The sequence below is a fragment of the Rhinolophus ferrumequinum genome, chromosome 9, assembly GCF_004115265.2.
Source record: "Rhinolophus ferrumequinum isolate MPI-CBG mRhiFer1 chromosome 9, mRhiFer1_v1.p, whole genome shotgun sequence".
Lineage (NCBI taxonomy): Eukaryota > Metazoa > Chordata > Mammalia > Chiroptera > Rhinolophidae > Rhinolophus > Rhinolophus ferrumequinum.
Window position 1 is genome coordinate 13,236,990 of NC_046292.1, and position 22,921 is coordinate 13,259,910.

Genomic DNA, 22,921 nt, shown 5'->3' on the forward strand with positions numbered 1-22,921 from the left:
GAGCAATGTCTCAGTAGGATGTGTCTTGGTTAGGAGCTGCCTCCATCCTATGTGTGGAACGAACAAGGCAGGGTATAAATTCACAGAAACAAGTTAATAAGAGGCTGCTTGGAAAGAAAGCAGGAAGATGGGTTGGCGTGACTGATGGCAGTCCTGGAATGCTAGCCAGAGATCAGACTTCGTTCTCGGCCGTAAGAGTCCTCGAAGTGTCTGCGCAGAGCTGGGTTTCAGTGAGACGAAAAGAAGTCTCGTGGGAGGAAGAAGGGGCGGCTGGAGACCGGCTGGAAACTGCAGTAGTTCAGGCAGGAGATGATGGAGACTAGGCTTGGGTGGCGGCAGTGCGTCTGGGAGGTGAGGCCGCACGGGAGAGGCGCTGCTGATTGGATGTGGGAGCCGCGAGTGGGAGGAGCCAGATTTGAGAGACAGAGACACATCGCTAGTTGTACCAGTTTGCCAGTGGGAGTGAGATGTGGAGTAACGACTGCCAGTTTTTCTCTTCGCCTACCTCAAACTGAACCAAGACAGCCCAGAAAAAAAAAAAATGCAGCTCCCCCTCCGTCCCCTCAATCACTCCCCGCCCCCGCAAGGGAATAAAAATCTTTACAAGGGATTAACACTGACACAGCACCGTCTACACAGGCCCCTCTCCGAAGGGGCGGCTAATTGGTCCCAGCTTCCCTGTTTTGTTTGCCTGTGTGAAGCCAGCAAACCCCAACTATAATAGTTTTCTTCCCCTTCTCCAAGCCTCAGGGAGAATTTTATCTACCTGGGTTCAAATCCTGGCAGAGCCACTTCCTAGCTGTGTAATCTTGAGCAAGTCAATGACGATGTCTGAGGCTCAGTTTTCCCATCAGTAAAATGGGGAATAATAACCACACCTTCTTCACTCTTGGGGGCATGGTGAGCTTTATATAAATCAATATACATATAGAGCTTGAAACAGTGCCTGGCATATAGTAAAACCTAGGTGAATGTCAGCTATTTTACAATTATTGAGAATGAATGATTGGACCATAACTGCTGGTGGTTGGGCTGATAGTTTTGTTCATCCATTCGTTGAACATAAGGTGTGATCAACAAATATGGTGAATGTTTAAATTAAAAAAATTTATTACAGTAAAAGACACATTGTCATTAATCCCCCTCAAAATACCACCCCTCACTTTGAACACACTTATCCCATCGTTCTTGCCACTTTCTGAAGCAGTTCTGGAAGTCCTCTTTCATGAGTGTCTTTAGTTGCACTGTCATGGCTGCCTCGATGTCCTGAATCGATTCAAAATGTTTTCCTTTCATGGCTATTTTGACTTGGGGAAGAGCCATAAGTCGCACAGTGCCAGGTTCGGTGCATAAGGTGGATGAGGCCACACCATAATGTTTTTATTTGACAGAAGTTGCTATAACAGAAGTGATGTGTGACACGGAGCATTGTCATGATGGAGGATGAAACTGTTTGCCCATTTCTCAGGCCATTTTCTATGCACATTATTTCTTAAACACTCTAATAAGCCCTTATAATATTCAGAGTGCACCATAGTGTTCCTGGGTACAAACTCAGCTCACACAATTCCATCCAGGTCAAAAAATACAACGTTACCTTTCCATTGGATGGCAGTCAGCAGCAGCATTCACCGTATTTTTTGATCACACCTTGTATATTTACTGACAGCCTAACGTGTGCTGAGAATACAGCAGTGAACAAAACTGACAAATCTCTGCCCTCATCGAGTTTACCCAATTGGGTAATGAACCATTTGTTTTGAACCATTTGTGACAACATGGATGGATCTTGAGATTATAATACTAAGCAAAATAAGTCAGACAGAAAAAGCAGAGAACCATATGATTTGGGTAAACTCGTTGGGTAAACGAGTTAGCAATTGGGTAAACTCGTGTCTTCCATGAGAGCAGCTTTGAGCAGGCCTCACACCCTTCCTGAACCTCGGTTTCTCCATCTCTGTAATGAGGAGCTCTCCTTGGTCCTCTATGTACTGACAGAAATGGAGGCCTGGGGCAGAGGACTTCCTAAGACTCAGCTGTCCCATTGTGTCACCACCCTTCTCCTCTAGGGAGAGAACAGCCTGTAGCTAGAAGTAAGCAAGCAAAGGCCAACCATCCTTGATGGTCCCTCTCTACCTTGAAATGTTAAGGAAGTCTAGGACATTATCAATCCATGACAGAAAAGATAAATTTAGGTCCACACGGGACTTCAGAAAAGTTCTTAAACTCAAGATAATAGTGTGGCCACAAGGTGGCACCACTCCCCAGGCCAATGATTTTGGGGAAAAATTATTTTTTAATTATATAGTAAAATATAGATCATAATGTAACAAACATCAGTGAGTCTATCACCCAGAATGAACAAACATTAACATTTTTGTCTTGTCTTCTTTAGGTCTTAAAAAAAATAAAGGCTATCAAACTTGACAGCAAAAGTTAAAGCAGAGGGACTAATATTCTATCCCACTATATACCACCAATTTTTCAAAACTAAACTTTTTTTTAATTAAAGTTTATTGGGGTGACAATTGTTAGTAAAATTACATAGATTTCAGGTGTACATTTCTGTATGACATCATCTATAAACTATATTGTGTGTTCACCACCCAGATTCAGTTCTCCTTCCATCACCATATATTTGATCCCCCTTACCCTCATCTCCCACCCCCCAGCCCCATTACCCTCTGGTAACCACTAAACTATTGTCTGTGTCTATGAGTTTTTGTTTCTCATTTGTTTGTCTTGTTCTTTTGTTGTTTTTGATTTATATACCACATATCAGTGAAATCATATGGTTCTCTGCTTTTTCTGTCTGACTTATTTTGCTTAGTATTATAATCTCAAGATCCATCCATGTTGTCACAAATGGTTCAAAACTAAAATTTATCAGGCAGCTCCTCTGTGTGAAATGGTTTAAATACTCATTCTAGTCACATCTTCATTACTCTAGTTTTTTATAGTAGTAGAGAACTTAAGAGGCTTTGCCAAGTGCATAGAGCGAGGAGCAGAATCTGGGTTATGAACTCAGGTCACTGGGCTCCAAAGTACACGGCACCTCTCGGGTTTGCTGTTGTTCAACCAGGAATCCCTGCGTTACAGGAATTTCCACAGAGCTGAATGCATTCCCATTGTACAGATGGGAACACTGAGGCCAACAGCTAGTAATAACACAGCACTGTGAAGTTTACAGATTACACCAAGGTCATTTCATCCCCTCAACAACCCTGTGAGATGGGTGCTTGTGGGGACAGAGTCCCAGAGAGCAGTTTCCAGGCTCTCGGCCTCACGTGGAAAGATGCTGGCTTGGGTAGTAGATGGCCATCAGCTGTGACTAGTTGGCCATCAGCTGTTACCGGTTAGCCATTAGCCATTGATATAATTGCCGTGGCTACGTTGGTGGGTTGGTTGGCAGAGAAGCGGCCGGCAGATTGTGCATCGTGTGGCTCCTGCTTCCTGTGTCTCCACCAGCCGCCAGCGAGAATATAGTGGTATGACTCCCCTATCTATGGCTCCGTGGGTGTTCCTTTCTGGCCTCACCATATCCTGTGTTCTGGTGCTCGGAGCGGGAGCAGAGTCCCTGCAGTGCTGTATTGTTCTGCTAACTATTGCATATGAGAAAATGGTGACCCAGGGAGATCGAGGGGCTGGTCCTAAGTCCACTGAGCTGGTAAGCAGCAGAAAGGGGATCCCAAGTGTGGTCTTTAGGATTTTCAGCCCGAGCTTGGTATACTACACGCGGTTCCTTGGGGCACAACAGAAATTGTCATGGTGGTGCAGGTGGTATTAGAAGGGACAATAGGTTCCACTTTCTGCTGCACAGACCCATTTGTGGGCAAGACTGGGGCTCTGAGAGTCAAATATTGGCTCGGGTGGGTGAGGGGTGCTGTAGGGTCTTGAGATTTCTCTGCCTTGGGTGTTGGGTAGACCCAAGTTTCAGTTCCACTTGATCACTTGCTGCTGGTGACCTTGGGTGAGACCCTTGGCCTCGCTGAGCCCCAGTTTAACACCTATCTCTCAGCATTATTGTAGAGGTTAGAATAATATAATAAAGCCCCTGGGACACATAGCAGGACCCTTCTATGTGGGAGCTGTAGGGGTTCAGAACAAGTTGCCCCAAGATGTGCCTCTGTGGCACCCAGATTCTTTCGAGCTAAAGGCAATTGAAACTCTGTGGGCTCAAGAGAAACTTGTAAAGAGTTTAAATTTGGAGCCTTGCCCATAATAAGAGTTATTACCAGAAATAACCTTTTTTGACCTATCTATATGGCAGGGCAAACATCTAATTACTGAGCACTTGTTCTTATTCATCTGCAATGACCCTTCTCCATCCTGAAGCCTCAGGACCCTACCCTCATCCTTAGCTCAGGATGTCATATATAGTTCATTTACTAAGCATCTATTATGCTTGGTGTTTATTGTCTGCCTCCTTCTACTAGAATGTAAATTCCATGAAGCTGGAATCTCTGTTTAGGTTCCTATAGTGTCCCAATTGGTCAAAACAGTGCCTGACACTTAGTAGGTGCTCAATAAATGTTTGTTGAATGAATGGATGGAATTTACAATATTAATCTGTGAAGTGTTCAGTAGAGACTCTTCTTAGCCAGGGGAAGGGATACACAGCCAGCTCACAGCCAGGGATGCCTCACCCCACCCCTTTACCTGCAGTGCTTCTACCCCACCAGGCCTGGGGTTTCTCAAATCGGTTCATGCTCTGTTAAACTGGGAGTACCAACAGGTCAGAAATTTCATCCTTAGGGCCTGGTGCTGTCGGGAGATGGTTTTGCTCAGAAGACCCTGAGGAAGTAACCTGCTGTTTAAAGGTTTGAAGAAAGTATCATACAGTTTATTATAGATGATATGTATACATATATTATATATTATATGTACATATGTGTATGTATGTGTGTGTACACATATGGCTGTCAAGCTATCTGCCCAATTTCTCCCAATTGGCTCCCCCTGTTAATGTGGTGAACCCCGTGGTGGGTGGGCAGCCCCACATTGGGGGGGCAGTTCTGGATAAAGATAGGTCACAGCCCCCTCCTCTAAGTTCCTCCTGCGCTGCCGCTGCCACTTGTGGGTTGGGGATGCGTATGTGGGGCCGTGGAGGTGACCACAGGCGGGACGTTACCTGGTGCTGCTGGGGCACTCTGACCGAATCGTCCCTCCACAGGCCTGGGGTCCTGGGACCCCGCCTACCTGCGAGGCGGGGGCTCGGCTCTCCCCGCCCACCACCGGGCGGGGCGCAAGCTCCTCCGCGCGGGGACCGCGCACTCCTGGCAGCGTCTGCCGGCTCCTCCTCGCGCGCTCCGGCCCCTAGCGGAGCCTCCCGTGCTCCCTGGGCGCCTGCCTCCCCTCCCCCGCGGCCGCCTCTTCCTCTCTCAGCCCCGCGGCACCTGCCGCAGTCGCCGGCGGCGGAGCAGCGCTGAGCGCCCCAGGTACCAAACGCCGGCGGTAGCGGGCCCGCGACGCGGTGGCCGGGTGGGGAGGGGGCGGAGGCGCTGTCGCTGCTCCTTCAGTCCCCACCGGCCCGCACGGCGTCCCCTCACACGCCACAGGGGATCTTGTTCGCCCAATCCCAGGGGTGCCTCTGCATTGGCTGTGAGATCTGCCTTCCCCGCCGGGGGCTTAGCTCTGGCCCGTGGGCCGCCACCCTGCGACCCCAAGCACTACGGCTCCGGACCTAGCGCCCCCACACGCCTACCTGCCGCGGGAGAGCTTGCCTCCCATTTGCCGGTTGTTCCCACTTCCCTGGGTCTTTGCCCCAGGCAGGCGCCCTCGCTCCAACCTTACCGCCCCTTCTAGGGGCTCTGCTTCCACGCATCTAACCTCCAAGAGTCCTCTGGCGTCCCCATCCTCCTGACTTTCTGCTCGCTCCCGCTAAGGCACCCTGCTCCTCCTCAAGTGCCCTCTCCCAAACTTCCTACCCATTTGACCCAGGTGTACCTGCCCCACACCCGAGAACGCCCATAGATAACCTCTCTCCATCCTCTTCCAGTCGCTGCCCGTTGACCCATCGCCCTGTTCCTCTCTTCCCACCTGCCCCCCTTGCGGGGCGGGGCGGGGGGGTTCTGTTCTCACTGACAACGCCCCGCCAGCCTCCACTCTTCCAGGTCCCTCACTGTGGCTTCTCGCCGGTCCTCAGGACCCGTCTCGGGCCTCCCCGCCCTGCAGTCCATCCCCCGTCCCCATGGTTCCAGAGCCTGGCCCTGCCCACAATAGCACCCCCGACTGGGGGTCGGGGCTGGCGTCGGACCCGGCGGGCAGCGGCTGGGTAGCAGCTGCGCTATGTGTGGTTATCGCACTGACGGCGGTGGCCAACTCGCTGCTCATAGCGCTTATCTGCACGCAGCGGGCGCTGCGCAACATGTCCAACTTCTTCCTGGTGTCGCTCTTCACGTCGGACCTGATGGTGGGGCTGGTGGTGATGCCGCCGGCCATGCTGAACGCGCTGTACGGGCGCTGGGTGCTGGCGCGTGACCTCTGCCTGCTCTGGGCCGCCTTCGACGTGATGTGCTGCAGCGCTTCCATCCTCAACCTCTGCCTCATCAGCCTGGACCGCTATCTGCTCATCCTCTCGCCGCTGCGCTACAAGTTGCGCATGACGCCCCCACGCGCCCTGGCGCTCGTCCTGAGCGCCTGGAGCCTTGCAGCGCTCGCCTCCTTCCTGCCCCTGCTGCTGGGCTGGCACAAGCTGGGCCGCGCGCGAGCACCCGCCCCGGGTCAGTGCCGCCTGCTGGCCAGCCTGCCCTTCGTCCTAGTGGCATCAGGCCTCACCTTCTTCCTGCCCTCAGGCGCTATCTGCTTCACCTACTGCAGGATCCTGCTGGCCGCCCGCAAGCAGGCCTTGCAGGTGGCCTCTCTCACCACTGGCATGGCCGGCCAGGCCTTGGAGCCGCCGCAGGTACCTGGGGTGCGCAGGGAGACCAGGGCTTGTGGGATGGAGAGGAATGAGCCGCCATTTGGTGCTTATGGGGCATCCACCACTTCATACACACTTGCTGGCCACCTCCAAGTGGCCATTCTCTGCTCCCACCTTTCTTCTGAACTCCAGACTCTGCCCGACTGTCTACAGACAGCCCCCCCAGGATGTGAGGGAGGCTTCTGGAAGGTAACATGCAACAGGGAATTCAGGGTATCCCAAGTCTCCCACATGTTCCTCCCCTGTCTTCCCCAGGATGGCAAATGGCACCATCATACCATCGCACACCGGAAACTTAGGGATAATTTTTCTCCCTCGTGCTCATGGGATTCATTAGTGAGACCTGTTGCTGCTGCCTCCTAAACAGTTGCCACCTTCCTAATCCAAACCACCATTGAGGTCCCGCTGGCTCCCGCTGCTTCCACTCCAGACCTACCCCCATCCATTTTCTGCACAAGAGCCATAGCAATAATGAAAAAAGTGACCACGTCACTCCCTTGCTTCAAACCCTTCAGTGGCTCCCCATTGCTGTCAAGATAAAGAGGAGACCCGGGTCAGGACCCCACCCTGCCAGCCTCTTCCACTGCACCTCTCGCCCCTGCCTCTCGGCACCAGCCATGTGGTCCTTCTGACGGTTCCTAGCAAGCACCAGACTGACTTCCCTGTCAATGTCTTTGCACTTGCTGTTCCCTCTGCCTGGAATGTTTCCCCCCCAGAGCTGCCCTTGTCTGACCTTTTCAGCTCACAGATCACCTCTCCCTAGAGGCCATCCCTGACCACTGTGTCTGCAGACCCCCCGCCCTCCCCCACTCTGTCATTCCCTAGCTGGATCCCCAGTTTATTTGTTGACTTGTTCATGGTCTGTCTCCCCCACTTTAATGTAAACTCCACGAGGGCCGGTGTCCTTGTGAAGGGGGTAGGTGTCCTTCGCTCAAGGCCCTGCAGTGTCTAGAAGGGGAGCACTTGCTCTTGTCACCCAGGCCGCACAGTCCCAAGTCCTATTATCTACCTGAGGGATGGGGGTTGAGACAGACCAGGCCTGAGTCCCAGAGAACTAGGACACAAGCCCAGTTCCAGCTGGGCTCTCGAGGTTTACCTTGGTTAGCCTCAGGTGGAGGAGGCTCCTGCAGGACGGAAGGGTGTCTTGTGGGTCCCTGGGTCTCGTGGGTCCCTGGGATGGGAACTGGCCGAGGGCTGAAAGGCTTGTCCGCAGTCTTGTTTATTCCATCCTAGTGCTGCGGCTGGCCGATCAATGAGGGCGGGGCCCTGGGGGGCTGGACGTCCTGGCTGCAGGCCTGCTCTCGCCCATCTTCTGTGTTCACTGGAGAACATTCTTGAATCTCGGCAGGTGGCTATGACTGATTTGGTTCTTTAGCTGTAGGATGGTTGCCATGGGCTATCCCCACTCTCTCCTTGGATTCTTGTAAAGGAGCATTTCCCAAACTTCAGGCAAAAGGAACCACCTTGGGATATCTGGCTTACTATTCCCTCCACCCAGCGCCCCGCCCCCACTCCTCAAGCCACTTCATTCATAAGTACTCAGCATTTTCTTTAAATCATCTCATTTATCTTTCCACTGCCAGGGATTTATTTAGAAAGAAAACTTCTCTCCTCCGGAAATGGAAAATCAATATCTTTGCCATAAATAGAAGGTGATCAGACACAGCTTCGGTGAGGGTGCAGAACCCAGCAGTGTTATTGAAGTCCAGCTTGGATCGCTGAAGTGACCGAGCCGAGGCCTGCTTCCTCTCTGTTAAGTGTTAGGACAGATGTTAAAGATGAAATTGCATCTCTGTGAGACTTCCTCATGATGTAACCAGAATAGCTGGATGAGAACTGTCACTGGGACCCAGTTATTTTACGGGGTGTCCACTTACCACCTAGAGTCATCTCCCATCCCACACTGTAGGGAGCGCTGCGTAGTGAGTAAGGATGGGAGAAACAGGCTGGCCTCGGTGAGGTTGGGGCAGAAGAAGTCTGGATTCTCCATTCCAGCGGGGCCGGTGACACACAGATGTTCTTTCCATGAAGCTAATTAGCTGGTACCAGGATTGAACCTGAACCTGTAGTCTCAGAACCTGGGCAAGAGTCCTCCAGCTGCTCACTGCTCCAGCCTGATAGTCTCTGAGGTCTCACCACGTGCCAGGCACCTAGCTGAGCTAATCCCCAAACACCCAACGAGACAAGTACTACCACCATCCTTGTTTGACAGATGGGGAAACTGAAGTTCAGGGAGAGGGGAGGTGACTCGCCCAAGGTCGCACAGCTGGTTAGTGAGGTTCAAGCTCAGAACTGGTGGATGCCAAAGCCCCTGTGTGTGTCGCGCCGCTTGTGGGAGGTGACACTCTCGTAAAACACTGCTTCAGGGACACCGCCCCATGTCACCCTTCTTCACTGGCTGAGCCTTCTCAGTCTCCTCTGTTGGGTTCTCCTGAGCGGCCCCCAGCTGTGGCCTCCCTGGGCCTGAGTCCTCCAACTTCCTCGCTCCTTTTCCACATTTACACCTTGTCTCGTGACTGAAAATACCACCTATAGGCAGATGACTTCCAGACTGGGCCAAACAGAACTCCGATTTTCCAGGCCCGGCCCCAGTCCCCCCAGAGTCTTTCTTGTATCAGTTAATGGCAACTCCATGCTTCCAGTTGCTTAGGCCAAGCACCTTGGCGGCAGCCTGGATACATCTCTTTTTCTCACCCTCCACATCATGTCCTCTCATTTCTACTTTCAACACATGGGGCCACGTCTGGTCTCCACTGCTGCCGCCTGCCCCCAGGTGGAGCCTGTGGGAATCTCCCACTGACTTCCTGCTTCCATTCTTGCTCCCTTTCAATCTTCCGCAGCAGCCGAAGCACTCCTTTTAAATTGCAAGTCCTGTCCGGTCGTTCCTTGCTCCTGTGGCCTCACATCTCATGTCACCTGGCCCTCTGCTCCTCTGGCCTCCTTCTTCACTCTCTGTTTCAGCCACACTGGCTTCCTGGCTGTTCCTTGAGCAGACCCAGCACACTCCTTCCTGCCTCAGGACCTTGCACATGCTGTTCTTTCTGGCGCGGTGCATATTGATGGAAGGAGTGAAATGAACACAGCGCTTCACAGGGCAGGCGATTCAGCCCCTGTTCTCATTGCTTCCTTTTCTCCCACTCCTTTCAGAGTCAGTTCCGGTAGCTGATGGATCCCATGCTTTTTAGTACCTTTAATTCATTTGCTCGGTAACATGTGTTGAGTCCCTACTTTGTGCGGGAGTTGTTCTAGGCTGTGGATGTGGTGATGAACAGGACCGAGAAGTTCCTGCCCTCTTGGAATCTGTTCTAGGCAGGGAGACAGACATTGATCATAAAACCTTACCGTGATGAGCGTTGTGGTGATTATAACAGAGGTGCCTCACCCAGTGAAATTCAGAATCTATCATTTGCTGTGCACATGTTTGTAAACTGAAGTGCAGAGAGCATAAGCCCTAAAACCAAAAGTTGGGAGGCGTCTTCATGGGTCATTTAGGCCAGCACCCTGCCTCTGAGGCAGAATGGGCCCTGCAAGTCAGAAATGTGTCTATGCTACTTCATCCCACTTTCTGGAAAGCCTTTTTTCTTGGGTTGAATGAGGAAACGTCAGACCCCGCCACTACCCTTGCTTGCAAAACCACTTGGCTCCTCCTGAGCAGGCCATTGGGTGCCTGTTTTCCTTGCTGCCTGGAGAATTGCTGGTTTGGGGAATTTGCTTCTGGATGTTGCCTGTACCCCAGCCTCCTGGGTCATGACCCTTTTGCTCCCACTTGAGCTGGCCTGTTTGGAGACCAGCAGTGCACAGCATGGAAATGGAGGCTCTCTCAATGCCTGGACCTCAAGGAACCCACGAGAACGAACAAAACTTGGGGTGCGTCGGGCTCCTTTCCTCCTGTTTTAAGCCCCACTTAGCCCTTAGCTCCCTTCCCTACTCCAGCTCCCAGCTTCCCCACAGGGGGAAGGAAGCTGGGCAAGGCTCTCAGAGTCCCAGAGCCTCTGGGGCTGAGAAATGGGGGTTGAGCAGGCTTGAGCATTTGATCTCTCCCCACATCCCACTCTACCTATTTATATGAACAGGCTGTTAAAAAGCCACTGCTTGGCTCAGTGGTTTCAGCCAGGTCTTCCCAGCCCCAGGGACTGTGAGAAAAGGGGTCACCCTTACAGCTGAGGCAGAGACCGTGGGCTGGGGATGGAGGGGGCGGCATGGGAGGTAGTGGTGTCAGAGTGAGATGCCGCTAGGGCAAGGGGAGACAGAGAGAGAGAGAGAGGTGTGTGTCTGTGTGGGAATGGGCTCATCCCTGGGAGGCTCCAGAGGGACCAGTGTGGGAGCACAGGCTGGTAGAGAGCAGCAGAAGGTGGCCTCGCGGAGGGTTCCTGCTTTCTCAGCTTCTCTCTGTCTGCCAAGAGCCCTGTGTTTCTGTGGTCCACGGCCCTCTCCCCACCGTCTTCCTCTGTCCCTCATCGTTCTCCCCTCCTTCCACCCTTCTCTCCTTCGTTCCATCTCATCCCCTTCTCTTTCTTCCTTCTACGTGCACCTGTCTTCCTCTCCTCCTTCCCTCCCGTCAATTTCTTCTCCTTTCCCTCCTCCCTAGCTTTTTCCACCCTCCCTCATCTAACTATGCCTTATTCTGTCTTAGCAATCCATCTTCCCTTCCATCTCTGCTTCCTCCTCCTCCTCAGAGGAGGAGGCTGTGATCACAGAAATATCTTTCTGTGGGGAGGGAAGAAGGGGGCTGAACTGGGGAGCGGCTGACAGGGGAGCAGTGTTGAGCATGGCAGCCTGGTCTGCTGCTGGGAGAACCAGGCGACCTGGTGCTGCCAGGGCTGGGTGCAGGAGCCTTGTGTGTCTGGCTGGCCATGGGTTCAAATCCTGCCTCTTTTCCATCATATCCACATGACTTTGGACAAGTCCTTCACCTCCCTCTACCCCAGGGGTAATGCTGTTTATCACTGAGGCTGTTTGAAGAACCAAAGAGATAATATATGTAAACCTGGCGCATAGTCGGTGCTCAACAAATGTTAGTTCCTGTCTTTTCCTCTTGTGGTAAAATATATGGTTCTAGGAGCTCACCCCTTTTGAACCGGTCTAGGGATAAAAAACACAACCCACCATCGCTGCCACCAGCAGGATCATCACCATCTCAAAGAGCTAAGCGGGGTACTAGTAACAACATGAACAGTCTAGCGAACGCTTACGTGGTACATACGACGTGCCAGGCACTGATCGAGTAACTCTCTGTATATTTTCTTATGTAACCGTTAGTACAATCCTATGAGGTAGATGCCATTATGATTGCCATTTTGCAGATGAGAAAACTGAGGCCCAGAGAGGTGAAGTACCTTGTGGAAGGTCACTCAGCTACTTAGTAACAGAGCCACGATTTGAAACCAGGTAGTCTGGCTCCAGAGTCTGCCTTAGAACCCTCATGGAATGATGAGATGATCGTGAACATTTTAAGTTACACAAGGGAATACACAAATACATTTTAAAATAAAAATTCAAATATAAAGTGTAAGACCCCTCTGACTTCCATGCAATCACCTTCCACTCTAAGGGACGCTCACTACTTTAGGGTATGTTTTCCTAGTCCTTTTTCTGGGTTCACATATTTGTTTATGTACCTAAAGAAATTTAGTGTTTTGCGCATTTTCTTAAACAAATGGAATCCTGCTGTATTGTTTTGCAACTGGCCACCGTCACTTCATGTGTCTTGGAGATCTTTCCATTTGATCGATTTGTTCTTTTAAACATCTGTGTAGTGTTGTGTAGTGGGATGTACCATGGTTTATTTCACTGCTCTTCTTTTGCTGGACATTTAAGCTACTTCCAATTTTTTTCTATCATAATAGTGATATGGTAGACATTCTTGTATATGTCGAGTGTACAGATGTGTGTACAGGTGCTTATGAACGTAGGAGCCTGTAAGTAGAATTGCCTCCTGGAAGGGCTCTGCCATATTGTCCTCCAGGTAGCTGCCTGCTGACAATGACGCATGTCATAGACATGTATAAGGGACATGCAAACAACACAACGTGGCCATGAGGAGTTATGGGGTGACGATGGGGCAGAGAGAAGTGGGAGTGGGAAGTTGGCACCAGCCAGACCCCAGGGTGTGGGCTGTTGGTTACCATTGGCTTCTGTTCCATGAAGGCCTTTCAGTGACAGCAGTGGGGTTTCTATAACCCCACCCTGACTGTGGCCCATGGATGCCACCCCCCCAAATAGAAGCAACATGGTGGGGTGGAAGAATTGCAGTTTCTGGAGCCAGAAATGACTTTGAATCCCTGTGGCAACACTTAACTGCTGTGTGACTCCTGGCAAGTTATTTTGCCTCTCTGACTCTTGTCTACAAAATGGAGATAATACCTACCTCCCATAAAGATTGACTAGCAAAATGAATATCAAATGCTGGTGCATAGTAAGTGCTCAATAAATGGGGATCACAGTGCTGATTTGGGGTCACTGGTGCTTTGGTGTGAGGCTTTGTACCGACACAACGTGACCTTGGGAAGGTCCCCTACTTTCTCTGAGCCTCAGTTGCCTTTTCTCTTCCTTTTGTCTGTGTTCTTGGGGAGAAGAGGCGAAAGAAAACTCAGGTTTGCTCCCAGGAAGATTAGTGAGGGAACCTCAGATTATCTTTAACTCCATCTCTGGAGCTCCCTCCCCTGCCGATTGCCCCCAAGATATCTTCTCAAGTGTCTCAGTTTCCCAGTGCCCTAGAGTTCTGACAAGATCAAGGCTCTCCGGTGGCTTCCCCCTCACAGGTCATCAGGGGTCAGAGGGGTACCTGTATGGGTGCGGCCTTCTGGAGACAGTGTCCCCCCCCATTGTCTGTCCCCATTGATGGCAGCAATTCAAAGACATGGCAGATCTTAGGAGATTGCACAAAAACCATATGGAGACTACTCTGGAGGAGAGAAAATGACAAGAGGAAGGAGAAAAGCCGACCTTCTTTCCCTCCCTGGCTACAGCATGGTGAGTCAGAGCATTTGTCCTGACGTCTGTGCTGCTTTAGGGAGCCAGAGCTGCTGGCAGCAGGATAGGGCTCCCGAGCGTGCTGAAATCTCTCCAGCCGCATCCATACACCAGGGCTGACACCAGGGCTGCCATGTATTTAGCCTCTTTCTGTGTTGGACACTGCATGCTTTTATTATCCGCAGCCTCACCGCGACTCCGTACGATCAGTATTGTTTCTCCCATCTTACAGATGTGGGAGCAGAGACTCGCTCAAGATCACAGAGCAAGTAAGTGGTAGAGGCATGCTCGGAAGCTAGATCACTTGTCTTAAAAGCCCAGCTCTTGCTTCAGCCCAATGCAGCCCCAGCAAGACGGGAGAAAGCAAGAGCCTCTCTTTGGCGGCTCTTTTTGAACTTGTCCTTGAGATTCATATAACCAGACTTCACCTAGATAAGCACATTCGGGGGGGGAATTACAGTGTGCTTTATCTCTCCGTTCCTGCCCACCGCCATTCCAGAAACAGCTCCCCTGATCCTATAGAAAAATAGTATGGAGCTGGAGTTTCAGCACCATGGACAGGAACCAATTCTGGCTCCTCTGAGGAAGTGGGAGAGAAGAGCAGGGCTGCTGGAAGCGGAGCTCCTGAGAGCCGGGTGGGGGGTTTGGCTTTGGTGCCCTCGGGGACTGACACATCTTGGCTTTGCCTCTTCCACCCACTTCCCATCTGTGAAGGTTGCCAGGGAATCTGGTTCCCTTCCTGCCTCCTTCTGACTCTTTCCTCTCTCTATACCCAACCCACCACTGTGCTTCACGAACTAAGCTGGGCTCTCATGTAGTTTAGGAAATGTTGGGGGGAATTCCTGGCTTTCAAAGCCCCCATGTGTTCCCTGGCGGCACATAGACCCTTTACATAGTTCAATGAATTGTGCACACCTCTGCACACTGATTTTTACTTAAATTATGAATATCGGTGGGTCTCACTTTGTGTAAACCTTATGTGTGAAAATCCAAATTGTTTACAATGCATGGTTTAGAGGAGGACCTTCACGTCTCAGCTTTCATGGACATCTAGGGGTTCATGGATGGATCTCTAGGGGTTCACGATGGTCTCAGAACCCTCTGGAAGTGCGGAGATGTGTGTGTGTGTGTAAAAATTTATAAGCTTTTAGTTTTCCAGAGAGCAATTTGTAGATTTCATTAGCTCTCTAATGGGCTTATGAGGTTAAAAAAAGTTACTGCTGAACTAAAGGAACATCCGGTTCACAGAGTCTTTCCCTGTTTTGGGACTGCCAGTGGCCAAGGTGCCAAGTCAAATCCTAACCTCCTCGTCCCCATGTCCCCCCCCTTTTTTTTTGTATGTATTTAATTTCATTTTTTTTAATTTTATTTTTTTTATTATTTTTTAAATTTATTGGGGTGACAATTGTTAGTAAAATTACATAGATTTCAGGTGTGCAATTCTGTATCACATCATCTATAAATTACATTGTGTGTTCACCACCCAGAGTCAGTTCTCCTTCCATCACCGTATATTTGATCCCCCTTACCCTCATCTCCCACCCCCCAACCCCCTTACCCTCTGGTAACCACTAAATTACGTTCCCCAGATTAATTTTCAAACCCCGTGGCCATCCTGTGGTCACCGACTGCCCTCCAATCCCATGTCCCCCTTTCAATGGCTGCTGTGGAGCAGCTCTTTTTTCCTCCCTCTCTCCCCACACCCCTGCTCTTGAAATTTATGTCTGGGAATGGAGACGTCTGCCAGTCCACAATTTGAGTTGCAAAACGCCCAGGTCACTAGCAGCCCTCGTAATTTACAATAGGTTTCATTGTAAACATTTGCTATGTGTACTTTTTTTTTTTAAACCACTTTATGTTGTGGGATGTGAGGGTAATAGTGCAAGCAAAACCATTATTCCAAAATATGAAGAGAACCCACATACAGAGAGATTGCCAAGCCCCGGACAATGGTGACAGGGCCTCTTTTGTCAAGTACTTTTCAATTGCAGCTAATGCGTGCAGCGCCAAAGGCTTTGGGAGGGGCTTACAGTTGTGTGTGCTGGCTCTGATAGAGTTGTCCTTTGCATGGAGGGTGGATCTTCTGAACGGCCTGATGTGTGTTTGGAGCAGTGTTGCTCCGTTTCACTGCATTTCCTAGAGCTCCTTGTGAAGCGCTGGGTCAGGATCCGGGGTCGGTCTACTGCTGGGTCACGGCACAGTCTCGGGCTAAGCTTGCCTCAGACTGGCCCAGGGTTCAGGCTCAGCTGGAGACCTTGGTTCGCTAGGGCTCAATCTATGGTGGGGATCAGGGATCAGTCTGAGAGGGTGAGCTGGGCTTGGACTGGAGTCTGGGTCAGACCTCAGTCTAGGACGACAGTTGGGGCTCAGTCAAGGGTCAGGGCACAGTTTACTGCTGCTATCGGGTTCGGTCTAGAATTAGGATCGAGGCTCAGTCTGGGGCTGGGATCAGAGTCAGACTGGGGCTCTTTCTCAGCTGGCGCATTGGCCTTTGTTTCTGCAGGTGCCCAGGACGCCACACACAGGGGTGGAGTCTGCTGACAGCAGGCGGCTGGCCACCAAGCACAGCAGGAGGGCCTTGAAGGCCAGCCTGACACTAGGCATTCTGCTGGGCATGTTCTTTGTGACCTGGTTGCCCTTCTTTGTGGCCAACATAGCCCAGGTAATGCCACTGCAGGGGGCAGGTGAGTCCGGGCCTTGCTGGCGAGCCCCAGCCCAGACACAGGGAGGGAGGAGGTGGGCTGCCTGTCATGGTGTATATGTTTGTGTGTGTCTGTCCCAGATGTGCTGGGTGGGGTGGTCGGTGTCCCTGCCTCGGGACCGGACGTGACCCACTCCATCCCTCCAGGCTGTGTGCGACTGCGTCTCCCCAGGCCTCTTCGATGTTCTCACGTGGCTGGGTTACTGTAACAGCACCGTGAATCCCATCATCTACCCACTCTTCATGCGGGATTTCAAGCGGGCCCTGGGCAGGCTCCTGCTCTGTCCCCACTGCGCCCAGGAGCCCCGGGCCAGCCTGGCCTCACCCTCCATGCGCACTTCTCACAGTGGCCCCCGGCCGGGCCTGAGCTTGCAGCACGTGCTGCCCCTGCCCCTGCCCCCGGACTCTGACTCCGTCTCTGACCCAGGCTCGGGAGGCTCCTCAGGCCTGCAGCTCGCAGCCCAGCTCCTGCTGCCGGGAGAGGCCACCCGGGATCCCCCGCCACCTGCCAGGACTTCTGCCGTGGTCAACTTCTTCAACATCGATCCTGCGGAGCCCACGCTGCGGCTCCATCCGCTTGGTGCCCCCACGAACTGATCCGGGTTTGGAGCTGGTCACCAGGGAGCTGGACTGGATGGAACCAAGTCCCCAACGCCTCGGGCCCGCTCTTGGCTGAGGCCAGGAGACTGCAGGTCTCCTGGGAGCCCTCTGAGCTCTAGTGGGGTGCACTGAATCAGCCCCCACTGCCCACTCCAGGTCCCCCCTACTTGAAGGATAATAGCTGCTCTGTGAGTTTTCTGCAGGATGCTGCATTGCTGAGTATAACGTGTGGCTGTGTGTAGAGGATGGTTGATGGCCCCTGGGAATGGGGAAAAGGACCTGTTGGTTCAGATTAGAAGGAAGACAGTCATCTCCTTTGCACATTCGATCGGGCTGCCTAGGAGGGATGCGTTTGTGTGCAGAGACGGATTAGTGCAGCGCGGGATCCCTTGCTTATCTGAGTGCAGTTCATGGCCTTTCACCTACTGGGATTTTGTTAAAAATGCATACCTCTTTCCCCACCCAGACCTGCTGAGTCCGAAGCTGAGTGTCAGCAAGAGCCCTGGTGACTCGTGCGCTGGTTTAGATGAGCTTTACCCTGAGGTTGTTTTGCTGGACAGTGTTTGGACTGGCCAGCCCCTCAGGATGTATGTGGCCTTACAGAAAACCCCTGGACCTGGGAGTCAGGCAGGCATAAATTCGAATCTCTGCTCTACTACTTTCTAACTCTTGCACAGGTTACTTAACCTCTCTGAGCCTGTCATTCCACATGCAACATGGGGTAACAATGCCTGCCACCTAGGGTGTCATGAGAATTCGGACAATGTTCATAGGATATCCAGCATCCGGCAGGCGGTCAGGAGGCGGTACCTGCTGGTCATCCAGCCCCCTGGCATCTGGCTATGGGCCAGGAAGGGCTATTGGTTCCCATTGTTTTTTCCATCTTCTTCAGCCCCATCCCAGCACCCAAGCTGCTGCACTGACTCTCCTGGGACAAAGAGGCGACTGCTGGGTTCTGGCACAACATCTGGGATGGGTATTCCTCTGCCTTGGGCTTCCTTGAATCTAGAAGGGAACCAGCTGAGGGGGACAGAACCAGCCCCTTGTCCCACCTCCTTGTGGCCTTCTTGGGGTCCCTGAGGGAAATGGGAGTAGAGCCACTTGGGTCAGTAGAGTTGAAGAGCTGTGTCTGGTGTGGGTTGGGGCCCTCAGGCAGGCGGTGAACCCTGACACAGGGGCCTGTTTTTTTTTGGACGGGGGATTCTGTTCCTACAGTTTACCTGCTGTAGGTTCCTTTTCAGTCTGAGGTCTGTCTTACACTCCTCCCCCACCCTCACCAAGCACCAAATTCCATCAACCCAAACTCCGTGGGTGGCCTGGCGCTCTCCTTGGTGCTGATCAGACTCAACTCCAGCGCTGGCTGCTGGCCATCGAGGAGTCAGTCATGGTGCTTGTTGGGGCTTCCGTTCTGCCCCCAGAGTGGACTCTCAATAAACACTAGCTGAAAGTAGTGACTGGTGTGGACTGGATTTGCTTGAGGGGCTACTCGGGCTGGAGAAGCAGCTGGTAAAGTGGAAAGAGACCCTGGGTTCTGGCATCCTGGGTTCTGGTCCAGACTCTGCCCTTAATTTGCTTTGGGACCTCAGCAAAGTCATTTTCCCTGTCAGGGCTTCAGTTTTCCATGGGTGACATGGGCTGTTTGGACTAATAGTAGCAGAAGTTTTGTAAATATTTGTTAAATGAACAAATATACATACCCTCAAGGACCAGCTCAACTCCAACACTCTAATTCCTCCTGCCTCTCCTCTTCCCCACTACCTCTGCCAGAGCTTAATACTTTCTCTGCTTAGGTCTTGATTTCCCCATCTGCACAATGGGTGGGGGGATTATCTCTGACCCTGTCATTCAGGGACAGTGGGAGAAACAAAAGGGAAGGTTCCCACGGATGCAAATACAGTGGCTAAGAACTTGGCTCTGGAGGCTGACTGGCTGGAGTTTGAGACTGACCAGCTGTGTGATCTTGAATAGGTTACCTAACATCTCTGGGCCTCAATAGCTGCAGGTGAAATGAAGACAATAATAGTAGCTACGTCATGGGGTTGTTGTGAGAGTCCACTGAGACAGTCCATGTAAGCACTCTGTACCTGGTAAACAGCACGTGCCATCTATTATTCTTTATTTTTATAACCACCATCACCTCTGTTCCTGCTACAGGAACACAGAATCCATCCTTGCCCCCAGGCCCAGTTCCCACCCATACCGCATGCAGATTCAGCATGTACTTACCACGCCCTGTTACAATGACATCCAGGGCCACCATGTAGCACAACTTTGGGGACGCCCTTCACAGCGCGTCTGTGTGACTGACGCCTCTGTCGCTGTACAGTGCACAGCCTGCATAGCTGTGTGTGGCACATCTGATCGGATCTCCTAAGAGCAGAGGGTGAGCTGCCCATCCCCACCTGCACTTGCCCTGAATGTGCGTCAGTGGTGCCTGTGGGCTGATGGGCAGCGCTGGAGTCGATGCAAGAGCAGGCAGACACCTGGCTTTCCTGAGGCCAGGGGAGAGAGGTGGGTTGGAGCCTCAGAGGCCCCCTGGACCACCTGATGGACAGCCAGACCCCACAGCTGCGATCTGAAGTACCACAAGCCCATGGCTGGTAGTCCTGAGGCTCTCAATCCTGATTGGTTGACTTGGCAGGACTCTGGCCTTGCTTTCCCAGAGAGAGACCATGGTTTCCCTATGATTCCCTCTTCTTTCAATTCCTTGCTTTTGAATCTCAAAGCCTTCAATTTAGGAAAGGCACTGGTGGAAATTCTTCAGAGCTCAAGCAGGGAGCCTGATGGAGGGGGGTAAAAGAGCTCTGCATATGGAAATCTGGGAAGACGGCTCAAAGTCTCCTTTTGGGGTCAATCCAGCCCTGGGCAGGACTCCTGGGTCTTGCTGGCACAGTTGGGACAGCCCAGTGGGTTGGGGCTCCCACCATGGCTGCAGATCTGGGGCCTCTCAGCAGGGCTGGCAGCAACAGCAGGAAGGGAGGCACCTTCAGACTGGTCCAGCCCTGTTGGCACCTGGGCTTGGCCGGAGTCAGAGGATGTGGCCACTTTGGGGGTGTCTCTGGGTGCCGGATCCTGGATTTGCCCATCCTGGTCGCTGGTCTTGTCTGAAGAGGAGGCAGCTGCTGCCTCGTGGGGCTCCTCTTGGGGCAGGCTGCTGGAGGCCAGCAACAGCCCCTTTTCTTCCCAGCCTGGCTTGGTGTGGATGCCCACAGCCTTCAGGATGACGTCCATCTGCTTGGCATAATCCAGGTGGCCACTGACCTGCAAGAGGACAGTGAGTGAGGGCCCTTGGGGGTGTGCAGAGCCCGCCCTCCTCAGGGCCCCCAGCTAAGCTCCTGGGCCTCAACTTCTCCCCCAGTCACCAATGCCATGACTCTAACTCTCCATGAATTTAAAACCCAGAGTGGGGTGGAAAGTCTCTAGGTTCAAGGCTGCTCTAGAACTCATTAAATAAAGATGAAGGAAGTTTCTCTACAAAGTCTGGGTCCTCTGGGGGCAGGAAGAAGTCTCCCAATAGAAAGTGGGAGTGGAAGTTTTCATTCTCGGCCTGCAGCTTTAGGCTACAGCAGGGCGGCTCTGCTGCTCACCAGCTCTGGGGCCTTGAGCAAGCTGCTTTACCCCTCTGACCTCCACTTGTCTCAGCTGTAAAATGGGGACAAGAAGAGTACCTACATCAGAGTGTGGCTGATGTGAAGGCTCCCCCAGGTAAAGCCCCCAAATTGAAAATCGAGCTGTGGCACAGACTGCAGGGAATCTACAATTCACTCTCTCCCCATTCCCTTAGTCACAAGAATTCCAATTTATAGCTGGCTACCTCCCTCAGCCTCCCTTGCAGCTAGGTATAGTGATGTGACAAGTTCTGGCCCATGAGATGAAGTGGTAGTGTTATGTGGTGCTTCCTGGAAGTCTCTTTAAAAGGGGGAGTGTTCTTCTTTCCCCCCTATTTCCTTTTTCTTGATGGCTGGCTCACTGAAGTCCACTTGCTTGCTTGCAGAGGAGCAACACAGGGAATTTTGGCCCCTGCAGACTGTGGAGCCACCATACTAGCCCTGACCTGCCTAGTATGGCCTTTTCTTACATGACAGCATCCACTCTTGTACATTTAAGCCACTTCACTCGGCCTCTGTTATATGGACCCGAGTCTTCAGTAAGACACGGGTCAAGAACTCAGAAGTGCCCACCTTTGTTCCTCCAACAATAGAGACACCCCCATTTTTGTGCTGGGATGTGTCAGTGAATGAAAAGTAGGGGTGTGATTAGAATTTGGTCTATTCTCTTCACAGAAAATCAGTCGGGGAGAGGAGACTTTAAAAATCATTCTGATTTTACAGATGAGGAAAGTGAAGCCCAGAGAGGGGTGGTTTGCTCAGTGACACAGAGCCCGTGAAGAGGAAAGCCATGTACTGTGCTTGAGATGCTGTGTGCGGAAGCCACTTAGCTCAGATCTGCTCCCTGCAGAGCAGGGAGAACCTCGTGCTCTCCCAGCCAATCTAGGGGCTCTGCTTTCATGTCAAAGGCAAATCAAATACAGATAGCACATTCCTTCAAGGCTGGAGAGGAAGGTTTTTGTGTAAAAAGAAGATAGGAAAACACTGGGGAGGTTAAAACAACACAAAGGGCTTGTCTGGTAACATCTGCATTTCCATTTGAATCACAAATCGCATTGGATTATTCAAATGATTTTTCAAGAACATAGAAAGGTAGTTCCCTGCACAGTTTTGTGGTTTTCTCCTAACCAGAACCTGCTTACTTCTTCTTCCTTTCTTTAACAACCCCTTTAAACAGTGTTCAGTGAAAACACACACGTATACACATGTAGAAGGGGCTTTTTGGATCCCTGGGCTCAGAGTGGAGGTCAAGGTGGGGCAGTGTCCTTCCATACAGGATGGACATTAGTGGCTGCATGGCACTAGAAAGAACCTAAGTTTGCGATCTGAGCAAAGGGGGCTCCAGCTTTAGCTCTATCTCGTACTGGTAAGTGGGTAAGTCCTTATAATGTCCAGAACCCCAGTTTCCCCATCTGTAAAACTAAGATCATAACATCGACCGTGAATGTCTGCTACAAGAGTTCAAGGGTCCAGCACTTTGTAGGGACTCAGTATATGCTGCCTCTTACTATTATGTTCCATATATGACCCAAAATACTTTATAGGGATATTACCCAATTAGTTAGTGATATCCATCTCATGGTGTTGGTAGGAAGAAATAATACATACAAACCACAAGGCACAGTGCCTGGTATATAGTAGATGCTTCATAAACATAAGTTCTCATACCTTAGCTTCCTTGGAAGGGGGGATAGAGGGTAAGGAGTTAGCTAGGCTGATCCATTTCGGAACACAAAATGGCTGCTCAAGCTCCAGCCATCACGTCTGAATTCCAGCCAGCAGAATCCTAGGCCGACAAGGACAAACAAGAACGGCCTCCCTATACCTTTTTAATGCTGGTGAAGGGCTGGTGCTAGGGCTGGGTGGAGGCCGGCGGGACAGGAAGGAAGGTATTTGTGGCCATTGGCTACAGCTGATTTCAGATGGAAACTCCACTGTGCAGCTGTCCTACAGCGCACAGCTCTGGCTCTCTGTGGCCACAAGTTGCTCCAGGTCTCAGCAAACCCTAGTTCCTGAGCTGCCATTCTGCAAAGACCTAGGGGGAGAACTTGCTGGCAGTTCTGATTGTACAGTTAGCCAGAGAGATGGGAAAGCAGGGGTGAGGAGGATAGGAAAAGA

General features: G+C 51.7%; 2 protein-coding genes across 6 annotated transcripts in view; one reads left to right on the forward strand and one right to left on the reverse strand.

The window, feature by feature from the left end:
* Positions 1-6,117: 6,117 nt before the first annotated feature.
* HTR6 (5-hydroxytryptamine receptor 6) lies at positions 6,118-19,596 on the forward strand. Its single transcript, XM_033114860.1, has 3 exons — positions 6,118-6,904; positions 16,398-16,556; positions 16,743-19,596. The coding sequence occupies exons 1-3, from the start codon at positions 6,191-6,193 to the stop codon at positions 17,190-17,192; spliced, it is 1,323 nt and encodes a 440-aa protein (XP_032970751.1). The 5' UTR covers positions 6,118-6,190; the 3' UTR covers positions 17,193-19,596.
* TMCO4 (transmembrane and coiled-coil domains 4) overlaps positions 19,593-22,921 on the reverse strand; it is an 85,175-nt gene continuing 81,846 nt past the window's right edge. For all 5 annotated transcript variants that reach the window (XM_033114858.1, XM_033114857.1, XM_033114854.1 and 2 more), the window contains one exon: positions 19,593-20,456. In XM_033114858.1, the coding sequence (XP_032970749.1) occupies positions 20,046-20,456 (411 nt within the window). In that variant the 3' untranslated portion in view covers positions 19,593-20,045. The remainder of the gene's footprint in view (positions 20,457-22,921) is intronic.

Coding starts and splice junctions, on each gene's coding strand:
- HTR6 (XM_033114860.1), top strand. CDS start 6,191: ATGGTTCCAGAGCCTGGCCCTGCCCACAATAGCACCCCCGACTGGGGG. Junction 6,905..16,397: donor AGGCCTTGGAGCCGCCGCAG/GTACCTGGGGTG, acceptor TTGTTTCTGCAG/GTGCCCAGGACGCCACACAC. Junction 16,557..16,742: donor TTGTGGCCAACATAGCCCAG/GTAATGCCACTG, acceptor CCATCCCTCCAG/GCTGTGTGCGACTGCGTCTC.